The sequence below is a fragment of the Tricharina praecox genome, assembly GCF_024521635.1.
Source record: "Tricharina praecox strain CBS 144465 chromosome Unknown BZA05scaffold_7, whole genome shotgun sequence".
NCBI classification, from domain to species: Eukaryota; Fungi; Ascomycota; class Pezizomycetes; order Pezizales; family Pyronemataceae; genus Tricharina; species Tricharina praecox.
In genome coordinates this window covers 870,385-892,677 of record NW_026250409.1, presented here as the reverse complement: position 1 = coordinate 892,677, position 22,293 = coordinate 870,385, and the positions used below count along the sequence as shown (strand labels likewise).

The 22,293-nt window shown below is 52.4% G+C and overlaps 10 protein-coding genes and 1 non-coding gene across 11 annotated transcripts; 6 read left to right on the top strand and 5 right to left on the bottom strand.

The window, feature by feature from the left end:
* Positions 1-145: 145 nt before the first annotated feature.
* Positions 146-2,269, top strand: BZA05DRAFT_250990 (uncharacterized protein). Its single transcript, XM_051480025.1, has 2 exons — positions 146-1,378; positions 1,465-2,269. Exons 1-2 carry the CDS (start codon positions 486-488, stop codon positions 2,012-2,014), a joined length of 1,443 nt encoding a protein of 480 aa, XP_051341258.1. The 5' UTR covers positions 146-485; the 3' UTR covers positions 2,015-2,269.
* Positions 2,270-2,831: 562 nt separating this feature from the next.
* On the bottom strand, positions 2,832-3,483 carry BZA05DRAFT_392653 (Tim10/DDP family zinc finger-domain-containing protein). The gene is made up of 2 exons (XM_051483131.1): positions 3,229-3,483; positions 2,832-3,137 (listed from the first exon to the last, which is right to left on the bottom strand). Exons 1-2 carry the CDS (start codon positions 3,335-3,337, stop codon positions 2,968-2,970), a joined length of 279 nt encoding a protein of 92 aa, XP_051341257.1. The 5' UTR covers positions 3,338-3,483; the 3' UTR covers positions 2,832-2,967.
* Positions 3,484-3,549: 66 nt separating this feature from the next.
* On the top strand, positions 3,550-3,631 carry BZA05DRAFT_t122. The gene has a single exon. It is a non-coding gene; the product is annotated as a tRNA-Leu (tRNA).
* Positions 3,632-4,423: 792 nt separating this feature from the next.
* On the bottom strand, positions 4,424-7,370 carry BZA05DRAFT_392652 (phosphoribosylglycinamide synthetase). Its single transcript, XM_051483130.1, has 6 exons — positions 7,086-7,370; positions 6,829-6,993; positions 6,495-6,776; positions 6,195-6,440; positions 5,668-6,139; positions 4,424-5,618 (listed from the first exon to the last, which is right to left on the bottom strand). The coding sequence occupies exons 1-6, from the start codon at positions 7,180-7,182 to the stop codon at positions 4,535-4,537; spliced, it is 2,346 nt and encodes a 781-aa protein (XP_051341256.1). The 5' UTR covers positions 7,183-7,370; the 3' UTR covers positions 4,424-4,534.
* BZA05DRAFT_392648 (uncharacterized protein) lies at positions 7,364-8,904 on the top strand. Its single transcript, XM_051483129.1, has 6 exons — positions 7,364-7,516; positions 7,572-7,789; positions 7,849-7,924; positions 7,985-8,061; positions 8,125-8,525; positions 8,578-8,904. The coding sequence occupies exons 1-6, from the start codon at positions 7,470-7,472 to the stop codon at positions 8,728-8,730; spliced, it is 972 nt and encodes a 323-aa protein (XP_051341255.1). The 5' UTR covers positions 7,364-7,469; the 3' UTR covers positions 8,731-8,904.
* A 27-nt stretch (positions 8,905-8,931) lies between these two features.
* On the top strand, positions 8,932-10,593 carry BZA05DRAFT_392645 (HLA class III protein Dom3z). Its single transcript, XM_051483128.1, has 7 exons — positions 8,932-9,142; positions 9,201-9,475; positions 9,532-9,559; positions 9,611-9,618; positions 9,671-9,750; positions 9,809-9,979; positions 10,032-10,593. The coding sequence occupies exons 1-7, from the start codon at positions 9,065-9,067 to the stop codon at positions 10,550-10,552; spliced, it is 1,161 nt and encodes a 386-aa protein (XP_051341254.1). The 5' UTR covers positions 8,932-9,064; the 3' UTR covers positions 10,553-10,593.
* A 731-nt stretch (positions 10,594-11,324) lies between these two features.
* Positions 11,325-13,855, bottom strand: BZA05DRAFT_443452 (RNA recognition motif 2-domain-containing protein; the record flags this gene model as incomplete). Its single annotated transcript, XM_051486846.1, has 14 exons — positions 11,325-11,389; positions 11,440-11,514; positions 11,567-11,594; positions 11,647-11,726; positions 11,793-11,836; positions 11,890-11,918; positions 11,970-11,987; positions 12,048-12,078; positions 12,134-12,152; positions 12,208-12,310; positions 12,361-12,831; positions 12,882-13,121; positions 13,169-13,333; positions 13,385-13,855. The coding sequence occupies 14 exons, from the start codon at positions 13,853-13,855 to the stop codon at positions 11,325-11,327; spliced, it is 1,839 nt and encodes a 612-aa protein (XP_051341253.1).
* A 1,316-nt stretch (positions 13,856-15,171) lies between these two features.
* On the top strand, positions 15,172-16,695 carry BZA05DRAFT_370947 (Gar1/Naf1 RNA binding region-domain-containing protein). The gene is made up of 5 exons (XM_051481662.1): positions 15,172-15,192; positions 15,244-15,715; positions 15,787-15,837; positions 15,920-16,195; positions 16,254-16,695. Exons 2-5 carry the CDS (start codon positions 15,625-15,627, stop codon positions 16,487-16,489), a joined length of 654 nt encoding a protein of 217 aa, XP_051341252.1. The 5' UTR covers positions 15,172-15,192; positions 15,244-15,624; the 3' UTR covers positions 16,490-16,695.
* BZA05DRAFT_392628 (uncharacterized protein) lies at positions 16,696-17,683 on the bottom strand. The gene is made up of 4 exons (XM_051483127.1): positions 17,329-17,683; positions 17,233-17,276; positions 17,084-17,173; positions 16,696-17,023 (listed from the first exon to the last, which is right to left on the bottom strand). The coding sequence occupies exons 1-4, from the start codon at positions 17,630-17,632 to the stop codon at positions 16,736-16,738; spliced, it is 726 nt and encodes a 241-aa protein (XP_051341251.1). The 5' UTR covers positions 17,633-17,683; the 3' UTR covers positions 16,696-16,735.
* A 65-nt stretch (positions 17,684-17,748) lies between these two features.
* BZA05DRAFT_392622 (uncharacterized protein) lies at positions 17,749-20,293 on the top strand. Its single transcript, XM_051483126.1, has 7 exons — positions 17,749-17,875; positions 17,955-18,398; positions 18,449-18,899; positions 18,956-19,101; positions 19,154-19,671; positions 19,726-20,029; positions 20,082-20,293. The coding sequence occupies exons 2-7, from the start codon at positions 18,173-18,175 to the stop codon at positions 20,102-20,104; spliced, it is 1,668 nt and encodes a 555-aa protein (XP_051341250.1). The 5' UTR covers positions 17,749-17,875; positions 17,955-18,172; the 3' UTR covers positions 20,105-20,293.
* BZA05DRAFT_392618 (Ribokinase-like protein) lies at positions 20,294-21,860 on the bottom strand. The gene is made up of 6 exons (XM_051483125.1): positions 21,692-21,860; positions 21,613-21,628; positions 21,403-21,556; positions 21,002-21,343; positions 20,809-20,946; positions 20,294-20,751 (listed from the first exon to the last, which is right to left on the bottom strand). Exons 1-6 carry the CDS (start codon positions 21,738-21,740, stop codon positions 20,398-20,400), a joined length of 1,053 nt encoding a protein of 350 aa, XP_051341249.1. The 5' UTR covers positions 21,741-21,860; the 3' UTR covers positions 20,294-20,397.
* Positions 21,861-22,293: the final 433 nt, after the last annotated feature.

Below are 22,293 nucleotides of genomic sequence, written 5' to 3'. Positions count from 1 at the left end.
ACTCTTTTGCCCGCACTTGGGTTCACTCGCAGAACAATTGGCCTTAATTACCTCCTTGCGTACCGTCCCTCCGTCGCCACCACCGCCCTACGAAAAAAGTACCATCCTTCAATCTTACGAATATCGCTAGGAAGCTTCTCCAACGGAACCCAAATCCTTCAGGAACAAGTTTACGCCTACGGCCACTCTCCACAACTCAGACAGATTCTCCAAATCCCCCTACATTCGTTTCAGCAATAGACACTTCAAGACTCACATTCAACGCATTCACGCATTCACCCCATACCCACAATTGCCCTACCCATTTAGCGAAAAACATTTACCCACCCAATCCGGCATTAATCGAGCAATCCAATCAAGAAATCAATCACCCACATGTCGTGCTGCTGGTGTTAATTATTCCGTGGACCTCTCATACCTCCGCTTTCTCCTCATCCTCGCTTCCTCTCGTCTACTCCATACCAGCCCCGGTATAGAAAAATAGTATGGCCCGCCATGCTCTCCACCAGCGCTCGGACTCGGACACCAACGTCCGGGCGTCGGCCCCAAATTCAGACAACGCTAGCTCGAATTCCTCGTCGAAACCCTCGGCCGTGTCGCAGGCCCCATCCCGCTCCTCCACTTCATCTTCCGGTGGCCGGGGCAAGTACTTCTCGAAACACCATAAATCGCAGAAGTCGGCCGCGAGCAATCATTCCTCGACCACGGGCGGAACCGTATCCTCGCGCTCCAACACAGTGCGCTCCAACGTGTCGGTTGACAGCCTGCCCCCGGTACCACCCCTGCGCATTTACAAACAGCGAATCTCGTTGCCCGTATTTCAGGACGACTACTCGTCGGATGTTGCGACGAATAGTGGTCGCTACGCGAAGGAAACTGGAATGGGAGGGGCCAGCGGATCCGTGGACGAATCCTATGCCGCGGATGCGATGGATCCACATCAAAACCCAACAGCCCCCCAGAGAATCGCTCCTGCTCTCCCTCGCTCGATCTTGAAGAAACCATCGAAAGCTGCTTTGCCGCCCTACACCGAAGACGACTATCGACGACAGTCAAGTATATGGGTCGATCGCCAGGAGACTGAGTTTATACCGAATCGCGCCCGGATGAATGCGCAGACGTTGCGGTTGGTCAATAATGTTGTTGGGACCGACTTGGGAGAATCTTCGACACAAGGAGGAGCTATTGGAGCAGGAGCAGGAGCTATTGGAGCTGGTAGCCCGGGTGCAGGAGTCGTAATGGCAGGAGGAATTTTGAGGACTGCGTCCCGCGTGGGACGCTCGAGATCGCAGTCGGCGAGCACGACGGATATGCTGAACGATCCGAACGCGCGCCCCACAACCCCATCCGGTGCCAAACAGTTTCCCGCGTGGGCACGGTAACTTTGCCCTTTTCTTTTTTTTCTGTTTTCTTTTTCTTTTTCCTGCATGCGACTTCCCGGTGGCTGATTCCATACTCACATAGATACTTCTACGGGCAGAAAGGCGGACGAACCAGCGTTATCGTACCTAATACCGAATCGACGGGCCCGATCTCGGGCGGCTACATCTCGAGCCCGGAAGACCGTCGACCGCCGACCGGCCACTCCATGATGTCCATCAGCGAGATCCCCCGGTACTTCATGCGGCCGCGCGAGCTCCGCCCGCGAGACCCGGACGCGACCACGCTCTGGTCGCTGCCGCACCTCGACCACCCCCCGATAAAACACATCACGACCATCAACCGCCAGGTGATCTTCTTCTGCCTCGGCTTCATGCTCCCGGTATTCTGGTGGATCGCGGCATTCCTGCCGCTTCCCGAGGGCGGCGAGATTACCGCGGACGACCTCGAGGCCGGCGTCGGCGCCGCGAACTTCGTCATCCCGAAAGAGGCACGCAAGGCTGAAATGGCGTTCGAGCGACGAGTCGCTAATGCCCGCTGGTGGAGACGTGTCAACCGCGTGCTCTCTGTCGTCGGCGTCATCATCGTCGCCGCGATAATAGTGCTCGTCGCGCTGGCGTTTCACACCACATAATGGAACGGAACGGAACCGGGTGTCTTTTGTTTTTCTCTCGCTTTTACGACTGCGCTTGAGTTTGAGTCCGAATGTTCGACGATGACTTGATACTTGATTACTTGATTACTTAACTTTACGATTGTTCTTACGCCCCTGCTGCTGCTGTCCTTCTAATGGCGTACCTATACCTGATGTCCCCCCGCTAGCCTAGCCTAAATGTGTTTGTTCCTCTTCTTCTGCTCCTCATTCATTTCTTTGTTTATATATTTTTGGTCTTAGCTCTCGGTGGTGGTTACGGCGACGTTTGGTGCGATTTTATCTTGTAGATGCGCGGTTGTCTGGCAAGCTGGTACTTTGGGTAAAACTTATTGGATTGAATTGGTCGGGTGTTTGTGATTTTTGGATTGGGGACTGGAATACTGGACTACTGGATTGGGATGTGTTTTTGGCGTTTTTTGTGGATTGGATTGGATTGGAGGGATGAAGTGGTAGATACCTATTGTTTGGTCTTGGTACGTGGGTTGGAAGTGGGTTGGAACTTGGAAGGGTGTGTTGGGAGGATTTGGAGGTGGAGGAACTGCAATTGGGGCTGCAATTGGGGCTGCAATTGGGCTGGGAAAGCAAGGGAATGGGAGGGTGGGCGGTCTGGTATGGGGTCTGGTGGATGTGGGTGTGGATGTGGATGTGGATTGGTGATTGGTATGGTGGGTTGGTAGTCGAGGTGGTGGATGAGTGGTTGGAATGGTTGGAGTGGAGGAACGTCCGAGCCGGCACAGCACGTGGATGAAGAGTCGGGACGGACGGGACGGGGACGGTGGATGGATTCAAGTCGGGGATCCTATCGTATCGTACGTATCGTATTCGGAAATCTAAGCCTGCCTGCCGCGTACCTATGCTCCAGACAAACCTCTCCCGCCTGCCAATTTTGCCCCCTCGCTCTTCTCCCGTATGATACAAAACCGCGTAACCCCCTACTGCCGCCCAATCCGATCCAACTGCGCAATCACCGTCTTCTGCGCATCAATGTAGCGGTTGACACAGTTGTCGAGACACCCCGCCTCGGCCTTGTCCACCTGCGGCCCCAAAATCTTGTTCGGCGCTATGCACTTGCCCCAGCACATCGCCGTGAGCGAGTGCACGTCTGTGGGGGAACCGTGTCAGCAACTGGGGGAGGCGGAGGGGAGAGGAGGGGGGAGGAAAATAGGAGGGGGAAAGGAAGGGGTGAGCAGCACTGTCTTGAAATTTCGCCTTCTGTCGCTCGTTCTCGAGGAACACTTGGAGGTCCTTGCGGTCCTTCTCGTTGAAGTCGGCGAGGCCGAGGTCGGCCATTGTAGGGTCCATTGCGTCGTTACGTGTGCGTGGGGGGCGGAAATTCGTAGGTTCGTGAAGGAGGTCGTGAATTGATGGTGGAATTGTTGTTGACGGTAGTGACGATGCTGGTGGGTGAATGATGCGCACCCGCACTGCAAAAGTTATTTTATGACCACGTGATGTTGCTTGCTTGCCAGGGGTAAGGCAGTCATAGCAAGTAAGGCACAAGTCACACGCAACAAGGTGTTCTGGCCGAGTGGTCTAAGGCGCTAGCTTCAGGTGCTAGTGGAGCAATCCGCGCAGGTTCGAATCCTGCGGACATCACGATTAATTCTTTTATTTTTTCCTAGCTTTGCAGCTGGAGTGGTGGCGATGTGGGATTCTTTTGCTGGTTGTGGTGAGACTGAGTGAGACTGAGTGAGACTGAGTGAGACTGAGTGGGGTTGAGTGGGAATGGATGTACCTATGGCTGATGGTGTGGATGTACGTGTGCTGGGTGAGTGCAAGTGAGAGAGATATCTTCAATTTATTTCGCATGCAGCCTATCTAGACTATGGCGAACCGTCGCACTTCTTTCCTGCACACTCTGGCCGACCAAGTGAGAGTGAATGGGACATTGCAGACCATCTATGAGTTCACGTTAGATTGAATAGGGCGTTGCAGACACTCGTGCTGGATGAGCGAATGTGAGAGTGAATGGGACGTTGCAGACCATTCATGAGTATGTGAGAGTGAATAGGGAGTCGCAGAAACTCGTGCTGGGTGACCAAACGTGAGACTGAATGAGACGTTGCAGACCATTGATAAATGCGAGTGAGAGTGAATGGGACGTTGCAGACAATTCATGAGTTTATGTGAGAGTGAATGAGACATTACAGACACTCGCACTGGGTGAGCAAACGTGAGTGAATGAAAGTTGTAGACACTCGTGCTGGGTGAATGAAGACGAGAGTGCAGTGAATACCTACGAGTGTGAGGTCCGAACGAGGCTGACCAGACTGGGCTGGCGAAACAAAAGCCGAGCATACTTGCATACTATTTTAGGTTGGCCATATAGATGACGAGGAGGTTGTAGATCAAGGAAACAGGAATGAGTTCGCAGCTTCACAGCAAAGGTAATGATCCATGGAATTCCATCAATTCTCAAACTGCAAAAGAAACTTTTGTAAACGCCCCATGTACATATCCATTCCCATCCCATCTCCCATCGGAAAAGCAGCAACTAACTTACAAACCCCAAACTTCCAGCTTGTTAAGAACACAGTCCTCCGCTGTCCTCTGCACCAACTTTCCGACTACAAACGCCCTCTCACCATCTGCCTTAAGGGAAGCAAGCACGGCCTCTTGGTCCTCAGCCGCAACAACCAGCACCAAGCCCAGACCAGTGTTCCAAGTGCGTGCATACTCCTTAGCAGAGAGGCCACCCGCGCTCTTGAACCACTTGAACAGCGCGGGCATCTCCCAAGCACTCACATCGACCTCAGCGGCCAGGGACTCCGGGAGCATGCGCGGGATGTTGTCGGTCAGACCACCGCCAGTGATGTGGGAGAGACCCTTGACGAGGTTCTTCTTGACGAGGTTGATGACGGGCTTGACGTAGATTCTTGTCGGAACCAGGAGTTCGTCGCCGACGGTGGAGGAGGTGTTCCAAGGTGCGGAGTCAGTGTATTGCAAGCCCTGGCGCTCGACGATCTTACGGATCAGCGAGTAGCCGTTTGAGTGCACGCCGTTGGAGGCGACACCGATGAGGACGTCGCCGGTCTTCATGGCATCGTGGCGGGGAAGAAGCTGCGAGCGCTCGACGGCGCCGATGGCGGCACCGGCAGCATCGTAGTCCCCGGGCTGGTACATGTCCGGCATCTCGGCGGTCTCGCCACCGATCAAGGCGCAGCCGGCTTGACGGCAGCCCTCAGCGACACCTTCGACGAACTCAGCGGCCTCTTTGATGTCAAGTTTACTGGTCGCGTAGTAGTCCAAAAACAGCAGAGACTCGGCACCTTGGGCGAGAAGGTCGTTGACGCTCATGGCGACCAAGTCGATACCGACGGTCGAGTGCTTGCCCATCGCGCAGGCAATTTTGAGTTTCGTTCCAACTCCATCGATTCCAGCGATCAGAAGAGGATCCGCGTATCCAGCAGCCTTGAGGTCAAAGATACCGCCGAAACCGCCGATCTCAGCATCGGCACCGGGCCGCTTGGTGGATCGGACTGCATCCTTGATTCTCTGTACAAATGCGTTGCCAGCATCAACCGAGACACCAGCCGAGGCGTAGGTGAGTGGCTCTTCCTGAGCGGCTTTCTGCTTGAAAGCCCTGCAGAATATAAGCAGACATCCTAGAAGTACCAAAGACGAGTGACTACCTGTGAGCAATGTCCTTTCGGAAGAACATGTCCTGGAACTTGATTGCTTCAACACCCTTGTAGGCCTTCTTGACCGCCTCCTCTAGGGTATCCGCAGTCGCAGAAGCAGCAATAACACGCCCACCAGCGCTAACAAGCTTTCCGTCCACCAATGCCGTTCCTGCATGGAAGATCACGGTATCCTCCGCAACCGGAGACAGTATAATCTCCTTCTTCTTCTCGTAGCTTCCGGGGTATCCGCCAGCTGCAACCACGACGGTGGCAGAGAACTTGTCTGAGATCTGGATATCAACGCTGTCGAGGTGACCGTTGGCTGCGGCCAACATAACCTGGACAAGATCGGTAGATTCGCTGATGAGAGGAAGGACAGTCTGTGTCTCTGGGTCACCAAACCGGACATTGTACTCCAGGACCTTAGGTCCGGCCTTGGTCATCATCAGTCCGGTGAAAAGAATTCCCCTAAACGGCATACCTGAGCAGATAAGCTTAGTAAAAGGGCCAAAGTTGGAGTGAATGGAAAAACTCACCCTCCCGACGCAGACCGTCAATCGTAGGCTTCAAGATGGTCTCGTCAACAATTTTGAGGATACTCTTAGGCGCAATACGTGTAGGCGCGTAACATCCCATACCACCAGTGTTAGGGCCCTGGTCACCGTCGAAAATGCGCTTGTGGTCCTGCGCAGGAGGTAACGATTTGATGTTGTATCCGTCGCTGAACGTCAGGATGCTCAGCTCATCTCCCTCCAGGAACTCCTCGATTACGACCTCATTGCCTGGCCCAAAGTCAATTAGTGTTACCGAACTCATGCCGTGCCATGGTTACCCACCAGCCTCTCCGAACTCCTTGGTAACCATGATCTGCTGCAGCGCCTCAATGGCCTCCTCCTTTGTAGTTGGAATGATGACACCCTTGCCGGCCGCCAGACCGTCGGCCTTGATAACAATATTGTGGCTGATGCTCTCGACATATGCCTTCGCCTGCTCGTAGTCGGTGAAGTTACGGTACTCGGCGGTGGGGATGTTGTGTCGCTTCATGAAGTCCTTGGAGAAAGCTTTGGAGCCCTCCATCTGGGCGGCCTCCTTTGAAGGTCCGAAGACCGGGATACCGACTATGCGCTGGTGAGACGTGAAAGCGGGCTGGCTAGAAATTGTGGATTCTACCTTTCCGGAAGTGGCCCTCAATTCCCTCCACCAGCGGCACTTCAGGACCGGGAATGACGAGACCGACCTCATTCTCCTGTGCGAACTTCACTAGGCTCGGGAAGTCGCTGACATCGATGTTCACGTTCGAAACGTTCTTGATTCCGTGCGCGGTTCCTCCGTTTCCTATATTCAACAAACACCCACAAAATTTCATTAGGCACCTGAGACAATCAATCTAACGCAACGGATATGAAATCTCGTGACTGGCAACTGACCTGGAGCAACGAAAATGGCATCCGCCAGCGGGGATTGCGAAAGTTTCCACGCTAGGGCATGCTCGCGACCGCCGGATCCAACAATGAGAACCTTCATGATTTTTTCTGTAGTCTGAAGGAGGGCGCGGGAAAAGTTGGTTGCGGATTGGATCTCACCAGGCGTCAATTTTGAGTGAAAAAAAGCGTCGATAAATGGTGGTGGGGCAACTGGCGGGGTTGGCGGGGCAGGGTACTACTGGTGGGGGCGGTTGGAGCTAGCAGTGTTACACACGTGTTGCCAAGGGGACGACTACCCCACGCTGAGCTTCATCATCATCCTATCGTTAACCCCCGGTTGACAGCCTTGATCGACCTCACGCGAAACTTGTCTACTATATCGTCACCATGGCATCCCAGAACGTGGAGAAGACACGCCTAAGGCTGCAGAGGAGGTATAGTCTCGGCTTTTCCGACCGTCTTCAAGAGCATGCTGACACGACGGCTCAGGATCGAGGAAGGACAGTACTACGAAGCGCACCAACAGCTCCGAGTAGTGTCGCAGCGCTACCTGAAAGTCGGAAACTACGATGCAGCTATCGAAATCCTCACCGCCGGCGCCCAGTCATTACTGAAAGCCGACCAGGGCGGGAGTGGTGGAGATCTATGCTTGGTTCTGGTGGAAGTTTACAAGACGGCCAAGCTGGCGCCCGACTCCGCGTCTAAATGTACGGCCTCGCACTGCTACCTTACTGCCTCTTGTCTCATATACTAATACTGCCATCAGCGCGGCTGGTCGAACTGATCACCATGATGCCGGCGGAAGAGCCTAGTCGGAAGCGGTTCATCAATGAGACCATAGCGTACGCCCGCCCATTCCCTGCTGGCAGAATGTCCCAACCATTTGTCTGAGCAGATTCCAGTTGGACATCAAAATTCGGAGAGTTCCCCGCGGGTGATCCTGAGCTTCACCATTTCATTGGCAACCTCTACGCAAATGGTACTTCCCACGACCCCGCGCGATGATTCTGTGCGGGACTAACTAGTGCTATCCGGGTGGTAGAGGACGAGGTATACGAAGCGGAGAAGCATTTGATACTCGGCACTCGGGAGAGCGCCGAAGTCCTGGCCCGTCTGTTATACGAGTGGTACAAGCAAGACGAAGCTCACACCGCTCCGACCTACATTGCGCGAGCAGTTTTCGGATACCTGCTCGTTGGCAACCTCCGGGAGGCGTGTCGTTCGCTAGAAGTATTCGTCGGACAGCTTATGCAGGAAAACTCGACGCTCGTTATTCAGGAGGTCCAGTCTGCTTCGGCTGATATCCGTATCTTCCCATCATTGCCGTTGCTCAATTTCTTGAGTCTTTTGACCTTGGCGACGCAGACGGGTGGGGCAGAAGTGTTCCGTAACCTCAAGTCTCATTATGCTTCTCAGCTCAAGGATATTCAAGATTGGGATGATGTAAGTTAACCACGGCCGCGCCGCAGGAGGCGAAGGCTAATCGTTCTTACAGGCTATCGAACATATCGGGGAGATGTACTTCGGTATCCAGATCCGAAGGCCGACGAACATTTTGGATATGATGGGCAGCATGTTTGGAGCAGGAGGTGCCCCGGACGCACGTTCACAGGCTCCGCAAATCACTGGCTCGTTTGATCTGGATTGAGCCGTTGGCTTTTATCTGCTACGTGGGTGATAGTGGTTGTGGGAAGCTGTGGGGGAGGAGGAGGAAGCACACATACGAGTACGAGGAGTTTCTGGCGTCCACCAAAGCGTTGCCCGTCTAGTAGTTCAATTCATATCCCTTTTGACACTTATCATAGTCAATGGCTGCCGTTCATTTGTTGTCGTTCATTTGCGAGTCATCCACAATGATCCTTGGCGCACGTGTTCCTTTCTACCCGGCCGTCACGTCTCAACGGCACAGCTAGCTAATGTCCGCGTCCCCCCAATCCAAAGGTACCTAACCGGAAGCCTAAGTACACTCAAATACCAAACCAATGGCGACGAACGCGATATTCCCCCTAGAACCGCTCGAGCGATTTGCCCAGCGCAATTCCGCCGTGCGTAGACCACAAGTTCGTTCCCATTCCATCCACCCCACCGTTCAATTACCGATCCGTAGGCCATCCACAGGAAATCACCCACTTCTCCTTCGATGACGCACACCAGCTCCGCCTCGATGCCTCCTCGCTCCGATACTACTACCCACCCGAACTCCACACAAGCCTTTCCGAAGGCTTCGAGACCTTCGTGAAGCACGACGACTCGGTCGACAGCCATCTTGACGGCCTCCTCGATGCGCTTGTAGAGTTGGAGAAGAAGACGGGGGAGAAATGCGAGACCGATATCATCACGTGGAGGGGAATGATGACGAAGTTTATGAGTTTGCCGTTCGATATGCGGAATGGGTTGGTTTGTGATCGGCCACAGGACGGGGGTACGTATGCTGAATAGTGGGGGATAGGTTCGAGATGAATGCTACGAAATTCCAGGTCAGTAGGTTCCACGCAATTAGGCTTGTTCGTTCCGCTGATGATGGGTAGGATACCATGTGAGTCTGCTCTGTCACCGTCCTGCCTCCGGCCGAATCTAAGACCGTCCAGTTTCATAGAAGAATCCCATGCCTATAAGATGGCCACCCAACGCCCTGGGGGCCACCGTCAGCAAGTAATGTCATACTGGGGTACTTCCTCCTTACCCCCCCCATCTTCTCCCACAGCTCTGACTCTCCCAATCCGCAGGTTACAAGTTCGAAACTCTCTCAACCCTTCCAGCCACCTGGGACGACACGCCTCGTGAAACCATAGAGTCCCGAATGAAAGAAGTAGTCTCCAACGAAGCGCAATTCTGTAGCATCGTCAAGACGAGTTTCGGTGACACCGGTATGATTCTCGGTGGTGAGGTTGACGCCGGTATTTCCCCCTCTCCTCGGATTCTCCCGCTCCCACCCACTAACATTCATAGTCTGGGATACCCACGCACCCTCCTCCGCAGATGGCACTCAATACATAGAGCTCAAAACCAACAAGCGCATCACCTCGGACCGTGACGAAATAGCGTTCGAGCGGAAGATGCAGCGGTTCTGGGCGCAATCTTTTCTTCTCGGAGTGGGACGGGTGATTGTAGGCTTCCGCGACGACGATGGGATACTAAGGAACGTGAAGGAGTTTGAAACGCATGATCTCCCCCGGTTGGCGAGTAGTAGTGGTAGGAACCTGTGGGATGCCCAGTTCTCGATCGATTTTACGACGGAGATTGTGAAGTGGCTGAAGGAGGTCATTGTGGATGACGGCGTGTGGACAATACGGCATGCGGAGGACTCGAGGGTTGTAGAGGTGATTAGGAAGGAGGGGGCGAAGAGTTTTCTGTCTGAAGAATTTCTGAGCTGGCGGAAGGGGAGGTTCGAAGGAGGAGTTAAGGTGGAAGGAGGAGAGGTTGAACCTTTGAAGTCAATAGATACGGCCATGACATCGGTGTATATTTGAGCATAGCAAAGGAATTTCTAGGCATCCCATTTCGACAAGTGGATCTCGAGATATGTTCAAACGGCTGTGTCAAGCGCCCTTGCAACTACCAACAACAAGAACTACCTATTAGGAACAGGGCCAAAACAAGCAACGCAACAGTCCATCCACAATGTGCGGATCGGTCTCCAGCATTAGGCCCCCACAATAATCATCCGCAAAAACGGTATGTATCAGAAGCAATGATCAGGAAACGAACAACTATCGTACACACCAATCCTCAAACGGGAAGAAAATACCTCGAGAAGCAATTGCAAGAAACGCATCATCGAGGGAAAAATTGAGTCAAAGAGTACAATCATCAAGAAAAACAGCCACCATCCGCCAACATTCATCGTCAGAAAGCATGAGCAAGCATCAAGAAAAAAAAATCCAGTCAGAACAACCATCAAGAAACAACCACAGCAACTGCCTGTGTGTTGCAGTTCATCGTCAACAAACCATTAGCAACCCCGGAAGCAGTCGTATCATCCCCAAATCGACAATCATCAACATCCCAAATCAAGCAGTAGAAAAACACATCGAAAAGAAAAAAAAAGAGAAAAAAACATTAAAGAGCATGTTAAAGGAGGGCATGGTAAGGTGGACGACAAAGCGTATCCTACCTTGATTTCATGTGCAAACCCTACCTTCATGGGCTCAAAACAACACAAAGAGCTGTAGCAAACCCCTGATGAAGATGACGCCAAAATGCACCAATCGATCACAGAGGTCAAGGGTCAAATGTCGAAGGCTAATCGGTGCCGCGCCTACGCCAGATGCCTTTACTTCCGGGTTGCAACTTTGGCGCGAAGAGGCCTGATCGAGTCAGTATATATTCATCAATACCGCTAAAGAAGCAAACAAACCAATCTGTTGGGCCGCAGAAACACTCCTGCATTTCTTCAAAATGTTGTTCGCTGGTGGGAAAGTCATTTCTTGTCCTTTTGTGTGAATCGTCAGTTCGGAGTTGCATATTGTAATGGACTTACTCACCAGCCATCGGACCAGCGGAATGAAATAACTGAGAGAGGCTAGTCAGTGATTGTCCGAAAGTATATGGAGGGACCATGCACCTTCGGCCTGTACGCCGGATCTTGATCCATGACTGAGCTGTTTCTAAATTTCTCGACAAGTTGATCGATGCCTTGAATATCTGCCGTAAAACAGTCGCGTCAGAAGAGAGCAAAGAAGACCGAGATGGTTAAGTAACGTGACATACTCGCATATGTCACATCAAGGACCTTCTCCGAGTTGAACTTGTTCCTGCAATCATATCAGTCAGTACAGAATTGAGTTAACTTGGATATTGGACGTACCAGCGAGTTCCGGATTTCTCTTTCACGAACTGCATGCAGGTCAGATAGATTTGGTCAGGAATGAGAATTTAGGGACAAACATCGATGATATCCAGTGGCTGCGAGAAACTGTTAGCACAAGTATACCATTACTATAAGACAGCAACAGGGAAGATTACATCCAAGAAGTTGATGAACGCATAGCCAACACTGTGGATGATGGTGAGTATGGGAACCTGGGGGAGACAAGCTTGAAGTCGCATACTTGCAGATGTTGCGGAAATCTACCCAGTGGTTGGTTAGCGGAGGAGCATGGCACTGGGGTCCGGGGAGAAATACCAATGCGTAGGTACAGAAAGTTGTAAAGACCACGGCTCGTTTCATCAACGTAATCCTTCAAGGTTGCCTGATCGACTTTGTTTGGAATATTGCGGAGCATTACCTGCAAGCCGTTAATGGACCGAGCATCCTGAGTTATTGCACTGCGCTTACAGTCGTTCTGGTATCCAATCCCCTGGCGATGCGGTCTAGGTCGATGACATTTTTTCCTGGTAGGAGTAGGCTGTTATCAAAAACCGTGGGGGATTTTAATTTCCTCTCGGCGGCCAGTCTATGGACACAGTCCGGCTTGCACGGCAGGAGTTTGGGCTTAGGGGTAGACACAGGAAGAAGCACCCGCGGGTCTGTAAAGAGGTCGCCACACACATCTTCCGACTCTGTGTCGGAATGATTTCCAGGGCTGGCGGGACGGGCCTCTGGAAAAATCGGATTGTGGGTAGCCGGTCCATATCCGTATCCAAGGTTCGTATCCAGAACCGGACGAATTGGGAGAGGTGAGTAGATCTGCGCTCCCGTGGGTTTGTCGACATAGCTCAACATGAGCTCCTCCTTAGTTTCCACACTGAACGGGTCTAGCCCCGACGACCGCTCCGGCGCAAAGATAGTGGCCCTAAGATGGTAACCCTATGTCGATGTCAGCCTATTGTCACCACAGGTAGTATGGGTGTTCGAACCATAAGGTATTGTCCATCAAGGACATCCACCACATTAGAGGCAATCCGGTGCTCGGCAAACGCGACGAAAAACGTAGGCTTCTTATCACGCCGCAAGGTCTTGAATTTTTCGATGGCCCCAAAGTCGCGGAGCCGAGCATACAACGGTCCAGCTGGTTTGGACAAGCGGGGACCCGAACCAACGCTGCAGACAACGTCTGCAGACCTATTGTCACCACGTCGGTTGGTATGTACCCCCAGCTTTGAGGATGTTAGCCACTGGTATTGAAGAGTGAAAAGCAGCTTACCATATCGAAGTAAGCTGGACTGCAGAATTGTAAAATCCACATATTATACTCCGCTTTACATTTCATGTAACAGGCGATGGCGTCTCTCAAATCAAAATACGAAATGACACAGATGCCATCCGACAGCAATCGTGACGTATTGTATTCTTCAACATCTCCGACCTCCTAGAGCTAGGAGTCAGCCATGTATATATTGGAAAGATGGGATACACTTACAGCCAAGTATTTGTATAGGTCCGCTGTGGGAAACCTAGGGTTTATATTGCTGATTTTCAGGTATCTGGTTGTCGAGGTAGCCCAATGGTCGATACCACGGGGAGCACGCCTGGTGGGGGTGGGGGTGACACACGTGATCTGTGACTGCAAGGTCTCCGATCGATTTTCATTTTCACCTTCGGTCTGTACGTCTAGATCGTTGGGAGTGATGGGAGTGTTGGTGGTGGTGGTGGCGGTGGGGGTAGGAGTGGTGGTGGTAGGGGTGGGAGTGGTGGTGGTGGGCACATTCGATGCTAGACCTTGACGAACCTCCGGGCTCTTGAGCGGGTCTTCCTCTTCGTATGGTCCGAGGGGGGACTGGTCAATGACATGAGTGTATCCACGGAACGACTTATTGGTAGGCGTGCTAACGTTGCTACGCTCGGGAGAGAGGACCGGGGAACCAGACGTGATGGACGAAGCTTCTTCCATGGTGACGGCTAGAATTGAGGTGTCGACGATACGGTAACCTGGAGTAGCGAAGGATCAAAACCAGATAGCGGAAGAGAAGGGAGCAAAAAAGCGGAAGACTGATTGCGGGAGTAAGTCTGAGAGTAGTCGAGAAGAGAGTGTGTATTGGAGATGGAAAAAAAAGTATGCTGAAATTGAAGGTAATCAACTCAGTGAGAAGAGTGATGTCGACGATACGGCAAGCTGTAGTAGCAAAGGATCAAAACCAGAGAGAAGAGAAAAAGGGAGCAAAAAAGCGGAAGAGTTGATGGTGTGAACAGAAGCAAAGAGACAAAAGAGGGTTGCGATGAGGAAGGAGAAGAAGAGAAGGAAGGGAGAGGGGGAGAGGGGGGCTATATAAGGGAAAGGGGAGGACGAGATACAAGGAAGGAGGAAGGAGGAAGAGGAAGAGGAAGAGGAAGAGGAAGAGGAGGACGAGGACGAGGACGAGCAGGACGAGCAGGAGCTGGATGAGCAGGACGAGCAGGACGAGCAGGACGAGCAGGACGAGCAGGACGAGCAGGACGAGCAGGACGAGCAGGACGAGCAGGACGAGCAGGACGATAACATTTAACAACGACAACAACGACAACAACAACAAAAATAACAAAAATAACAAAAATAACAAAAACAACAACAACGACGACGGAGGCAGAGGTGGAGGGTTGGAAGGCGCCTGGTATGCAAGATACGAGAGAGCTCGTGTTGATGGCGGCGGTGATACCAGAAGTATATGGGGGGTAATGGAAAGATCACTGTCGGTGACAAGCTTGACCAAGGCCCCTCGACGACGAGAAGGTCAAGGTATCTAAGGTCCTGGAAGGAAACGGGCCAACGAAAAAGAGTTCGATCGTCGACAGAACTCAAGAGCTGCCGATCACCAATTCGGAGAGGATCTCGAGGATGAGGTCATGTCTGTGGGTAGGCCTACAGTAAAGTCTTGTTGCGGTTGGTCCAGGATGGGCTCGATGAGCTCGATGATGTGATCGAGAATGAACCCAAGAATGAGCTCATGTCTGCGGGTAGGCCTACAGCAAAGCCTTGTTGCAATCGGACCAGGGTGAGCTCGAGGATGGGCTCCATGATGAGCTCATGTTTGCGGGTAGGCCTGCAGTAAAGCTTTATTGCAGTCGGCCCAGAACATTTTTCAACAGAATACGAATGGAGATCTATGCAGTTGGATGGCCCGGGGTTGTGGTCAAAACAATCAACAGGCTGTCTTCAACGACGGAAAGCGATGCCAAGACCCATATGGATATTGTTTGGGCAGGATCATTGAGCTTGGCCGTTTCTCAATTCGGACGGTTACCTGGAAGGTTCTGTAATCAGGGTCAGTAATAAGATCAATGGAATAATCGAAGAATGTGTACCCGGTGAATGAGACCCTAGGGCCAATGGCCTTGAAAGTCCTCGGTCTCTCCACCTTTGATGGATCTCTCGACTTTTTGTTCAGGCCCGTTCGGTGGTGTCGACAATGGCCGCTGGGCGCATCTCCGCAAGTGTCAGCGAATTGATGTCGAGTGATCGATGGTGCCATCCCCGCGAAGACCACCCCACGCTAGCGAGCCTGCCCCTGCACGCCCGCCTGTTACACCAGCTAAAAAAACCCGCCAAGCCCCTCTACTCTCAAGAAACTCAGAACTTTTTCCCACTGCTTGTCTCGCTCGACCCAACGCGCAACGTTCAACATCTGATTCAGTTCCGCCCCACAACACCCTCCTACCTACACCCCCCCCAACTTCACCAAACAAATGAGCGGATTCAGAGGAGGAGGCGGTGGACGAGGCGGCCGTGGTGGAGGGTTCTCTAGCCGTGGAGGAGGGGGAGGGTTCGGCGGTCGAGGTAAATTGAACCCGTCGTTGACGCTGTCGCCGTCGTTGGTGTGTCGCTTTTCTGATTTCTTTCTGCTATAGGTGGCCGCGGCGGCTCCTCTTTCAGCACCGGTCCCCCGGATACAGTTCAAGGTGCGTACCCTCATGGGCTCGACGGTTTTGCGCCGCAATTGGCGCTAGCGATTGGGTTTCGTCGCTGACGAAGAATTGGCAGAGATGGGAACGGTCATGCACTCGTGCGAAGGTGAAATTGTTTGCGTTTCCAGCAATACCAAAATCCCGTACTTCAATGCGCCGATATACCTCGAGAATAAGTCGGTTGTTGGCAAGGTCGACGAGATTCTAGGACCGATGAACCAGGTCTACTTCACGGTCAAGCCGCAGGACGGGATCGTTGCTACATCATTCAAGGAGGGTGATAAATTCTACATTGGCGGTGACAAGCTTCTGCCATTGGACCGATTCCTGCCGAAGCCCAAGGCTCCTGCTGGTATGCTCAGAACGATTTGATCTTGTCGCCTGTTGCCATGCTAACCAACTTCGTGTAGGTTCCAAAGTCTCGAAGAGGGGCGGTGCATCCAGGGGTGGTCGCGGAGCTCCTCGCGGAGGAAGGGGAGGTTTCACACCAAGAGGACGTGGTGGCGCTCGCGGTAGTGGAGCTCCGAGAGGACGTGGCGGATCGAGGGGAGGCTTCACCCCTAGGGGTCGTGGCGGTAGCGGTAGTGGTTTCACTCCTCGCGGTGGACGGGGTGGCTTCACGCCCAGGGGCAGAGGCGGCTATTAAAAAAGTTACGGGCGGTGGGCGGATATCGAATTGGTTGAACGCGAGTTATGACATGTCTTCTTGTGTATAATACGGAAGCGATGGAGGGATGGATCAAATGGTTCTGAGTATGGCCAATCTATCCAGCGAGTGATAAAAAGACGTGTGCGAAACGTCAGGGAATTTAGTCTACAGTCAATTATTATATACAGGAAATGATAGCGCTAGGCACAGTATCTCCCGTCTACGCTGATGCTCTTTATTTCCTCAACGCCTCCGTCCGAATCTCACGCTTGGTGGAACGAATCGTATGCTTGTCATGAGTGCGGATATCTCGTTAATACCATCATCCTCGTTCTTCTGTAGAGCACCGTCTTCCACTTGCATTGCAACATCGGGGGTGATTTCGGGTAAGGTTGGCGATGCATCCCTGCCCTCCATTTGTTTTGGTCGTCTATTCCCATGGCTACTTCGGGTTAAAGGATTACGTCCCCCATCGTTCAGTAATGACATGCTCCTGTCAATGCCATCCTTTGTGACGAAAAAGTTGTAGTCCTACATTTCCACCATCAGCATCGTCCCCATCGTCCACCCGCAGATGTAATCGGCGCATACCTGAGGGAAACAGTGCTTATCGATGAGATGCCTCTTCCGTTTGAACGGGGTGCTGCACATGCGGTCACATCCATCGACAAAACAACCAAACTTTGACAAAGTTAGCATGCATATCCTTTCCATTCTGCCGGTGGGAGTGTGTTACTGACGATTTTGTCTCCTCTCTCAAACTTGATCTGGGATAAAGGATCATCTGGAACAAGTCAGTCATGGTGAAGCAATAGGAAGAAGGGGGGTTTCCTTACGAGTCTCTTGGATATGAAGATGCAGGAATCGCTCAGATGGAAAGTTCTTCTTACACTCTATGCACCGGTTCGTGTGGGTCTGGTGGTAGTGAACTTCGTACTCCTCGTAGGTGCTGAAGGGCCGCGACTGGCAGAGAGGCTTCTCTGAGCAGACGATAGCGATTTGCTGTGTTGCACTGTCGACGCGAACTAGTTTGGAAGGCCCGGTTTTTTCATCGATATTGCCAGCCTCCTCGACAGGTGGTGTTAGTAGTGTCGATAGTACTTCTAGCTGTGAGGAAAGTTCTCTCGGCCGCTTGGACATTTTGGGTTGGGCGTTGGCGGTGGTGAGTTTTGTGATGAGTGATAGAAGGAGGTTGTGAGCTCGAGTTCGCTTGCGTCTAACCTCGCTTAAGCTGCCAAGCCCATTCTAGCGTTGACAGCTGCTCGACGTTCCTCCGTTCTTTTACAGAAGTCCAACTCACTTCATGTGAAGGGACGTCCACTGACAGACCCCACATTTCCTCGTCTTCCCCGCGGACTCTATGGAAGCATCACTGCAATGGAGGTCAGTATTCTGGCTCGCTTTAGTTGCGTTTTGGTTTGGAATTCGCACAGTGGGCTCATACAGTTGTGTGGAGGAACAGTGAAGCCGAGGCGCTGGAAAAGAAACTAGCGTCCATGCTGAAAGATCGTCAGTCCACTGGTCGGCTCCTTGAGCAAACTGTTACGCAGTCAGTTTCCGAACTTCTTCCCCACTGGTTGATTGAGCTGATGCTCTGTATTTCGAAGACTGCAAGAGGCATATGAGACAGTTATCTTTCAAGATTTCCGCTTCGCGCAGGAGAAGGATGTTGAAGGCCGCATGTGGCTCAAACACCACCGGATCATTGAGCAGTACCGAAAGAACCTTACCCACTTCCAGAATCAGTACGGCAAAAAACGGCCGGTGGAGCTGCGGAAGCTACAGGATGCCTTTGTTGGATTCATCAAGCAGACCACCCGGTTCTATCGCTCGTTCATCCAGCGCTTGATATCGCACTTTGGGGTCCACGAGCTGGAATGGATCATCACCAGATTTCATCTCTCCAGTATGTTCACTCCTCAGAATTGGGGCAGCTATGCTGATGCACAGATGCAGTGAGCATACCGGACACAGTCATAGAATGTAACTCGGATACCAGGCAGCAAGTCATTCGATCCTGCCATCGCACTTTGGTCTTCCTCGGGGACCTATCTAGATACCGAGAAGTTCCTCGAAATCCAAAAAACTGGGGGCCCGCAACTGGATATTATACTCTTGCCAAAACTTTGATTCCGGTGTCTGGAACGCCACACAACCAGTTGGCTGTCATCGCGATCAATGAAGGCTCCAACCTATCCTCCACATACCACCTTTACCGGGCTATGTCCGTGGCAGAGCCATTCCCTCAAGCCAGCGAAAACCTCGAGAAGGGTTTCAGAAAAGCACTCAAGGCTTATGAATCAGAAACACCGGCAACCACCCGCCTCATGAGGAAAGAAGAACAATCCGTGAAGGATCTGATAACACTATTCGTCCGATTACATGCCAAATGTTATACGGCTAGAGAGTGGGTACCTCAGTCGTTATAGGTGCCTAATCATATCACTAATCAAGGCTGTCTAGCTTTTCCGATTACGAGAGCTTGGAGAGCGAGATGTTGACGCAGCTCGCGCAGGATCTTAAAGACCGAAATTTGTCGAATGGGATCTTGACGAAGATGGTCCTGATCAACATCGCGGCCCAATACTTTGCCGCCAAACGGGCATCCCGTATGCCAGCCAGCTGCTTCAGATTGTGCGGATTATTAACTGACTTCCCCAGGCCATGCGACCTCCCACTCTTTCGTCAGCTTTCTCCGTCTGAATGTGGCCACATTCACCACCCTCCATCAAGTATTCCAACCCGAGCTCGAACGGGCCGTTGGCGAACGTACCTCCAACGATGCTGAAAACCTTAGCGCAATTGGCCGCCGAATGCTTCCCAGCCTGCGAATATACTCCACTTGGCTCCAAGTCAACCATCCTATCCTTGTGAACCAGCAAACAGGCACTGCAATCTCCGTTCTGATCAAGCAGTTATGGCAGACATACGCCAACACCCTGTCTCTGCTTGCTGCCACCTTCAGTATCAGTATGGACAACTTTCCCACACTGGATTATCTCCTCGAAGAAGACGATGATACCCTCGGCTTTCAGCCGTTTGCGCAGATCAATGGGAATACTACTGTGAATTGGAAAGACGAGCAGAGGGGGGAGACGGATCGCGCGCATCCGAACGAGGAGGTTCTGGCACGGATCCATTTCCTCCTCGAGGATGGAAAGCATCTGTGTCTCAAAGAAGTATCCCATCCCTTCGTCCGCCACCAGTTCACGATTAACTAACCACCACAATAGGATGTTCCAATCACAGCCTCGAGCGATGGCACGATAACGTACAAAGAAGAAGGGATCCTGACCAGCACGCCATCGATCGGGATGAACTCGAGTCTAAACATCACCGGCAGCGAATCGGCCTTCATCAGCAAAAAGCTCACGCGCCCCGAGGGCTCGTTGGCAGAGAGTGTGCTGGGACAGGGAGGCGCGAGTATTGTGGACTCTGTTACCGGGTCAGAGACTATGATTGTCATGAATCGTATGGTGGATTCTCTTGTCGGTCCTAGAGAGGATGCGAGCGATGATGAGGTTGTGGGGAAGAAACGTAAGTGATCCTCGGCCATTGCATATGGTATGGATAGGGGCTTATGAATTAGGGAAGAAACCATATGAGCTATGAACGGGAGGGGACGAGGGCATTGGGACGGATGGACAGCTGTAGTCTAGTAATCTTGTGCGAAGGCACCGGCTGACATGGGTTTGATGAGAAGATGACGATATCATGGAGACAACAAGCGCGAAGTAGATGGTAGCCCATCGAGAATAGATGAACCGAATGAGATTTTTTTGTTTGTTGAAACAGTACAAGACTCCGTAACCCCCGTGCCTATCCTATCCCCAATGCATTAAAGTGTTGAACGTGAATATGCTATGCTATGTTACGCAATTTCTCCTTATACCTTACAGTATAATCTAAAAGTTGTGTCCAGCGTACGCCTTCTTCACAGTGGGGTACGCGGGTCCGAGCTCCTGGATGCTCAAGCTGGCGAGCCACTGTCCCATGTCGACGCAAGTCTCAATCGACTTGCCCTGGACGACTCCACCGAGGAATCCTCCAGCGAAGGCATCACCGGCACCATTGGTGTCGACAATGCTCTTGCCGTCGACCTCGCGCACGGGGAAAGACTGGACCTTAGGCTCAGCGGAGCCGGAGGTCACGACGATAGTGGGGAGAGTGCCCTGGGTGATGACGACAACACGGGGACGGGCAGTGTTCTTCTTGGGGATGGCAGCAATGGCCTTGGCGATCTCGGTGATGTCGGTGGTCTAGATGCACGAAGTATGTTTAGCAGAGGAAGGGCGCATTTGAGAAGGGGTATTCACCTTGAGGTTGTGGGACTCGGCGTAAGCAAGAGCTTCAGATTCGTTACCGATCAGGTAGTCCCAGTAGGGAGCGCAAGAGTCGAGCTGCTCCTTGAAGAACTGGGGCAAGAAGGGAGCAGAGAGGTTCATGGAGAAAATCTGTGTGGAAGTCAGACACTGTTCATACACTATCACCCAGGAACCGTATGGGTACCTTGTTGGTCTCGGCGGCGTGCTCGGCAAGGGCCAGGATAGCCGGAACACAGACGGTCAAATGGAAACCACCGACATAGAAGACTTTCGCATTCTCAACGAGTGCCCAGATCTCAGGAGACTTGAGGTGCTCGAGCTTGTAGTGGTTGGCGGCAGCCAAGTCGGTAACCATGGAACGGTGGTGACCAGTGATCACGACACCACAACGACCGGTGGGGTGCTCCACGTCAATTCTGTACTCGGTGCGAAGTCCCTCGCGCTCGTTGGCTTCACGGAGCTGGTCGGCCGACGCATCCTTACCGACACATCCGACGTAGACGGCCGATTTGGCGGGAAGAACGTACTGTCATGCACGCATTAGAAACCGATGATTACCCCTCGGATTGAGTAAAGGGAACCCACTTGAGCTCCGCGAGCGGCGTTCTGGGCAGCACCACCAGCGAGGAACTTGGCCGTGTACTTGGTGGTCAGATCCTCGTAAATGGGCATGTGCTTCTCCTCCGCCAGGATCGCATCGTTCTCCTTCAGGTTGTATTTGTCAAGAACGGCCTGGTCGCTATGGGCAGTTCAGCGAGCGATCAATGGCTGTAGCCGGATGAGCAGATAACCCACCAAGTGGCCTGGATGTCTTTGCGACGATATCACAGTTAGCAACTGAAATTCAGGGTTTTCGGATAGGGAGTCGGAATACCAAGAAGGGGGTTGCCGAGGCAGAAAAGCTGGTAATCTTGGGAGGCCATTTTTTCTTTCTTTCGAGAATTGAGGATTGAGATGCGGTATTCGGTTTATCAACGGTGATTGAATTGAGTGCGGGCAGGAGGAGAATTGAGTTCTTGGGCTGGACCGCAAGCATCGCGGGGTTTGTCTTGGCATTGCATTCAATCAGGAAAGGCTAACTAGAATCCCAACTGGCAGCCACACCACTCGCCACACAGCACTTCCACCACAGAGTTTCCGCCACACCTGAGTCAACACTCGCACCGCCACATCAACTGCTCCGCCCTCTTGCGCGATCGTCTTGTCGGTTACGTTCGCAGATACCACTGAAAATCCTCACCATCGAAACCGCGCTCAACACAATACAGAGAAACAAGAAATAATAGCAGGAGATTCTTTCTTCTTACTGTTTCTTCTCTCCGAAAGCCGCCTCGCGCTATTTGCGCAGTTGCAGACGTGGTAGTAACCTTCTTCTCACGCTTGCTCGCTTTCTTTGCCCCCCTGCCTCCGCCTCCAGTTCTCTCGCAACCCCATCGAACTGCGCCTAGCGACCGTTCTCGCTCCTTCTCACTCACC

Coding starts and splice junctions, on each gene's coding strand:
- BZA05DRAFT_392648 (XM_051483129.1), top strand. CDS start 7,470: ATGGCATCCCAGAACGTGGAGAAGACACGCCTAAGGCTGCAGAGGAG. Junction 7,790..7,848: donor GCCCGACTCCGCGTCTAAAT/GTACGGCCTCGC, acceptor TACTGCCATCAG/CGCGGCTGGTCGAACTGATC. Junction 7,925..7,984: donor TTCATCAATGAGACCATAGC/GTACGCCCGCCC, acceptor AGCAGATTCCAG/TTGGACATCAAAATTCGGAG.
- BZA05DRAFT_392645 (XM_051483128.1), top strand. CDS start 9,065: ATGGCGACGAACGCGATATTCCCCCTAGAACCGCTCGAGCGATTTGCC. Junction 9,476..9,531: donor CCGTTCGATATGCGGAATGG/GTTGGTTTGTGA, acceptor AGTGGGGGATAG/GTTCGAGATGAATGCTACGA. Junction 9,751..9,808: donor GCAAGTAATGTCATACTGGG/GTACTTCCTCCT, acceptor CCCAATCCGCAG/GTTACAAGTTCGAAACTCTC.
- BZA05DRAFT_392653 (XM_051483131.1), bottom strand. CDS start 3,337: ATGGACCCTACAATGGCCGACCTCGGCCTCGCCGACTTCAACGAGAAG. Junction 3,138..3,228: donor GAAGGCGAAATTTCAAGACA/GTGCTGCTCACC, acceptor GTTCCCCCACAG/ACGTGCACTCGCTCACGGCG.
- BZA05DRAFT_392628 (XM_051483127.1), bottom strand. CDS start 17,632: ATGTCCAAGCGGCCGAGAGAACTTTCCTCACAGCTAGAAGTACTATCG. Junction 17,174..17,232: donor TTGAGAGAGGAGACAAAATC/GTCAGTAACACA, acceptor ACTTTGTCAAAG/TTTGGTTGTTTTGTCGATGG. Junction 17,024..17,083: donor ATAAGCACTGTTTCCCTCAG/GTATGCGCCGAT, acceptor GTGGAAATGTAG/GACTACAACTTTTTCGTCAC.
- BZA05DRAFT_392618 (XM_051483125.1), bottom strand. CDS start 21,740: ATGGCCTCCCAAGATTACCAGCTTTTCTGCCTCGGCAACCCCCTTCTT. Junction 21,344..21,402: donor ACGCCGCTCGCGGAGCTCAA/GTGGGTTCCCTT, acceptor CGTGCATGACAG/TACGTTCTTCCCGCCAAATC. Junction 20,752..20,808: donor CCGAGTCCCACAACCTCAAG/GTGAATACCCCT, acceptor TCGTGCATCTAG/ACCACCGACATCACCGAGAT.
- BZA05DRAFT_250990 (XM_051480025.1), top strand. CDS start 486: ATGGCCCGCCATGCTCTCCACCAGCGCTCGGACTCGGACACCAACGTC. Junction 1,379..1,464: donor CAGTTTCCCGCGTGGGCACG/GTAACTTTGCCC, acceptor ATACTCACATAG/ATACTTCTACGGGCAGAAAG.
- BZA05DRAFT_392622 (XM_051483126.1), top strand. CDS start 18,173: ATGTGGCTCAAACACCACCGGATCATTGAGCAGTACCGAAAGAACCTT. Junction 18,399..18,448: donor CACCAGATTTCATCTCTCCA/GTATGTTCACTC, acceptor GCACAGATGCAG/TGAGCATACCGGACACAGTC. Junction 19,102..19,153: donor TGCCGCCAAACGGGCATCCC/GTATGCCAGCCA, acceptor TGACTTCCCCAG/GCCATGCGACCTCCCACTCT.
- BZA05DRAFT_370947 (XM_051481662.1), top strand. CDS start 15,625: ATGAGCGGATTCAGAGGAGGAGGCGGTGGACGAGGCGGCCGTGGTGGA. Junction 15,838..15,919: donor TCCCCCGGATACAGTTCAAG/GTGCGTACCCTC, acceptor AAGAATTGGCAG/AGATGGGAACGGTCATGCAC. Junction 16,196..16,253: donor GAAGCCCAAGGCTCCTGCTG/GTATGCTCAGAA, acceptor AACTTCGTGTAG/GTTCCAAAGTCTCGAAGAGG.
- BZA05DRAFT_392652 (XM_051483130.1), bottom strand. CDS start 7,182: ATGAAGGTTCTCATTGTTGGATCCGGCGGTCGCGAGCATGCCCTAGCG. Junction 6,777..6,828: donor TGAGGGCCACTTCCGGAAAG/GTAGAATCCACA, acceptor ACCAGCGCATAG/TCGGTATCCCGGTCTTCGGA. Junction 6,140..6,194: donor TGACGGTCTGCGTCGGGAGG/GTGAGTTTTTCC, acceptor TTATCTGCTCAG/GTATGCCGTTTAGGGGAATT.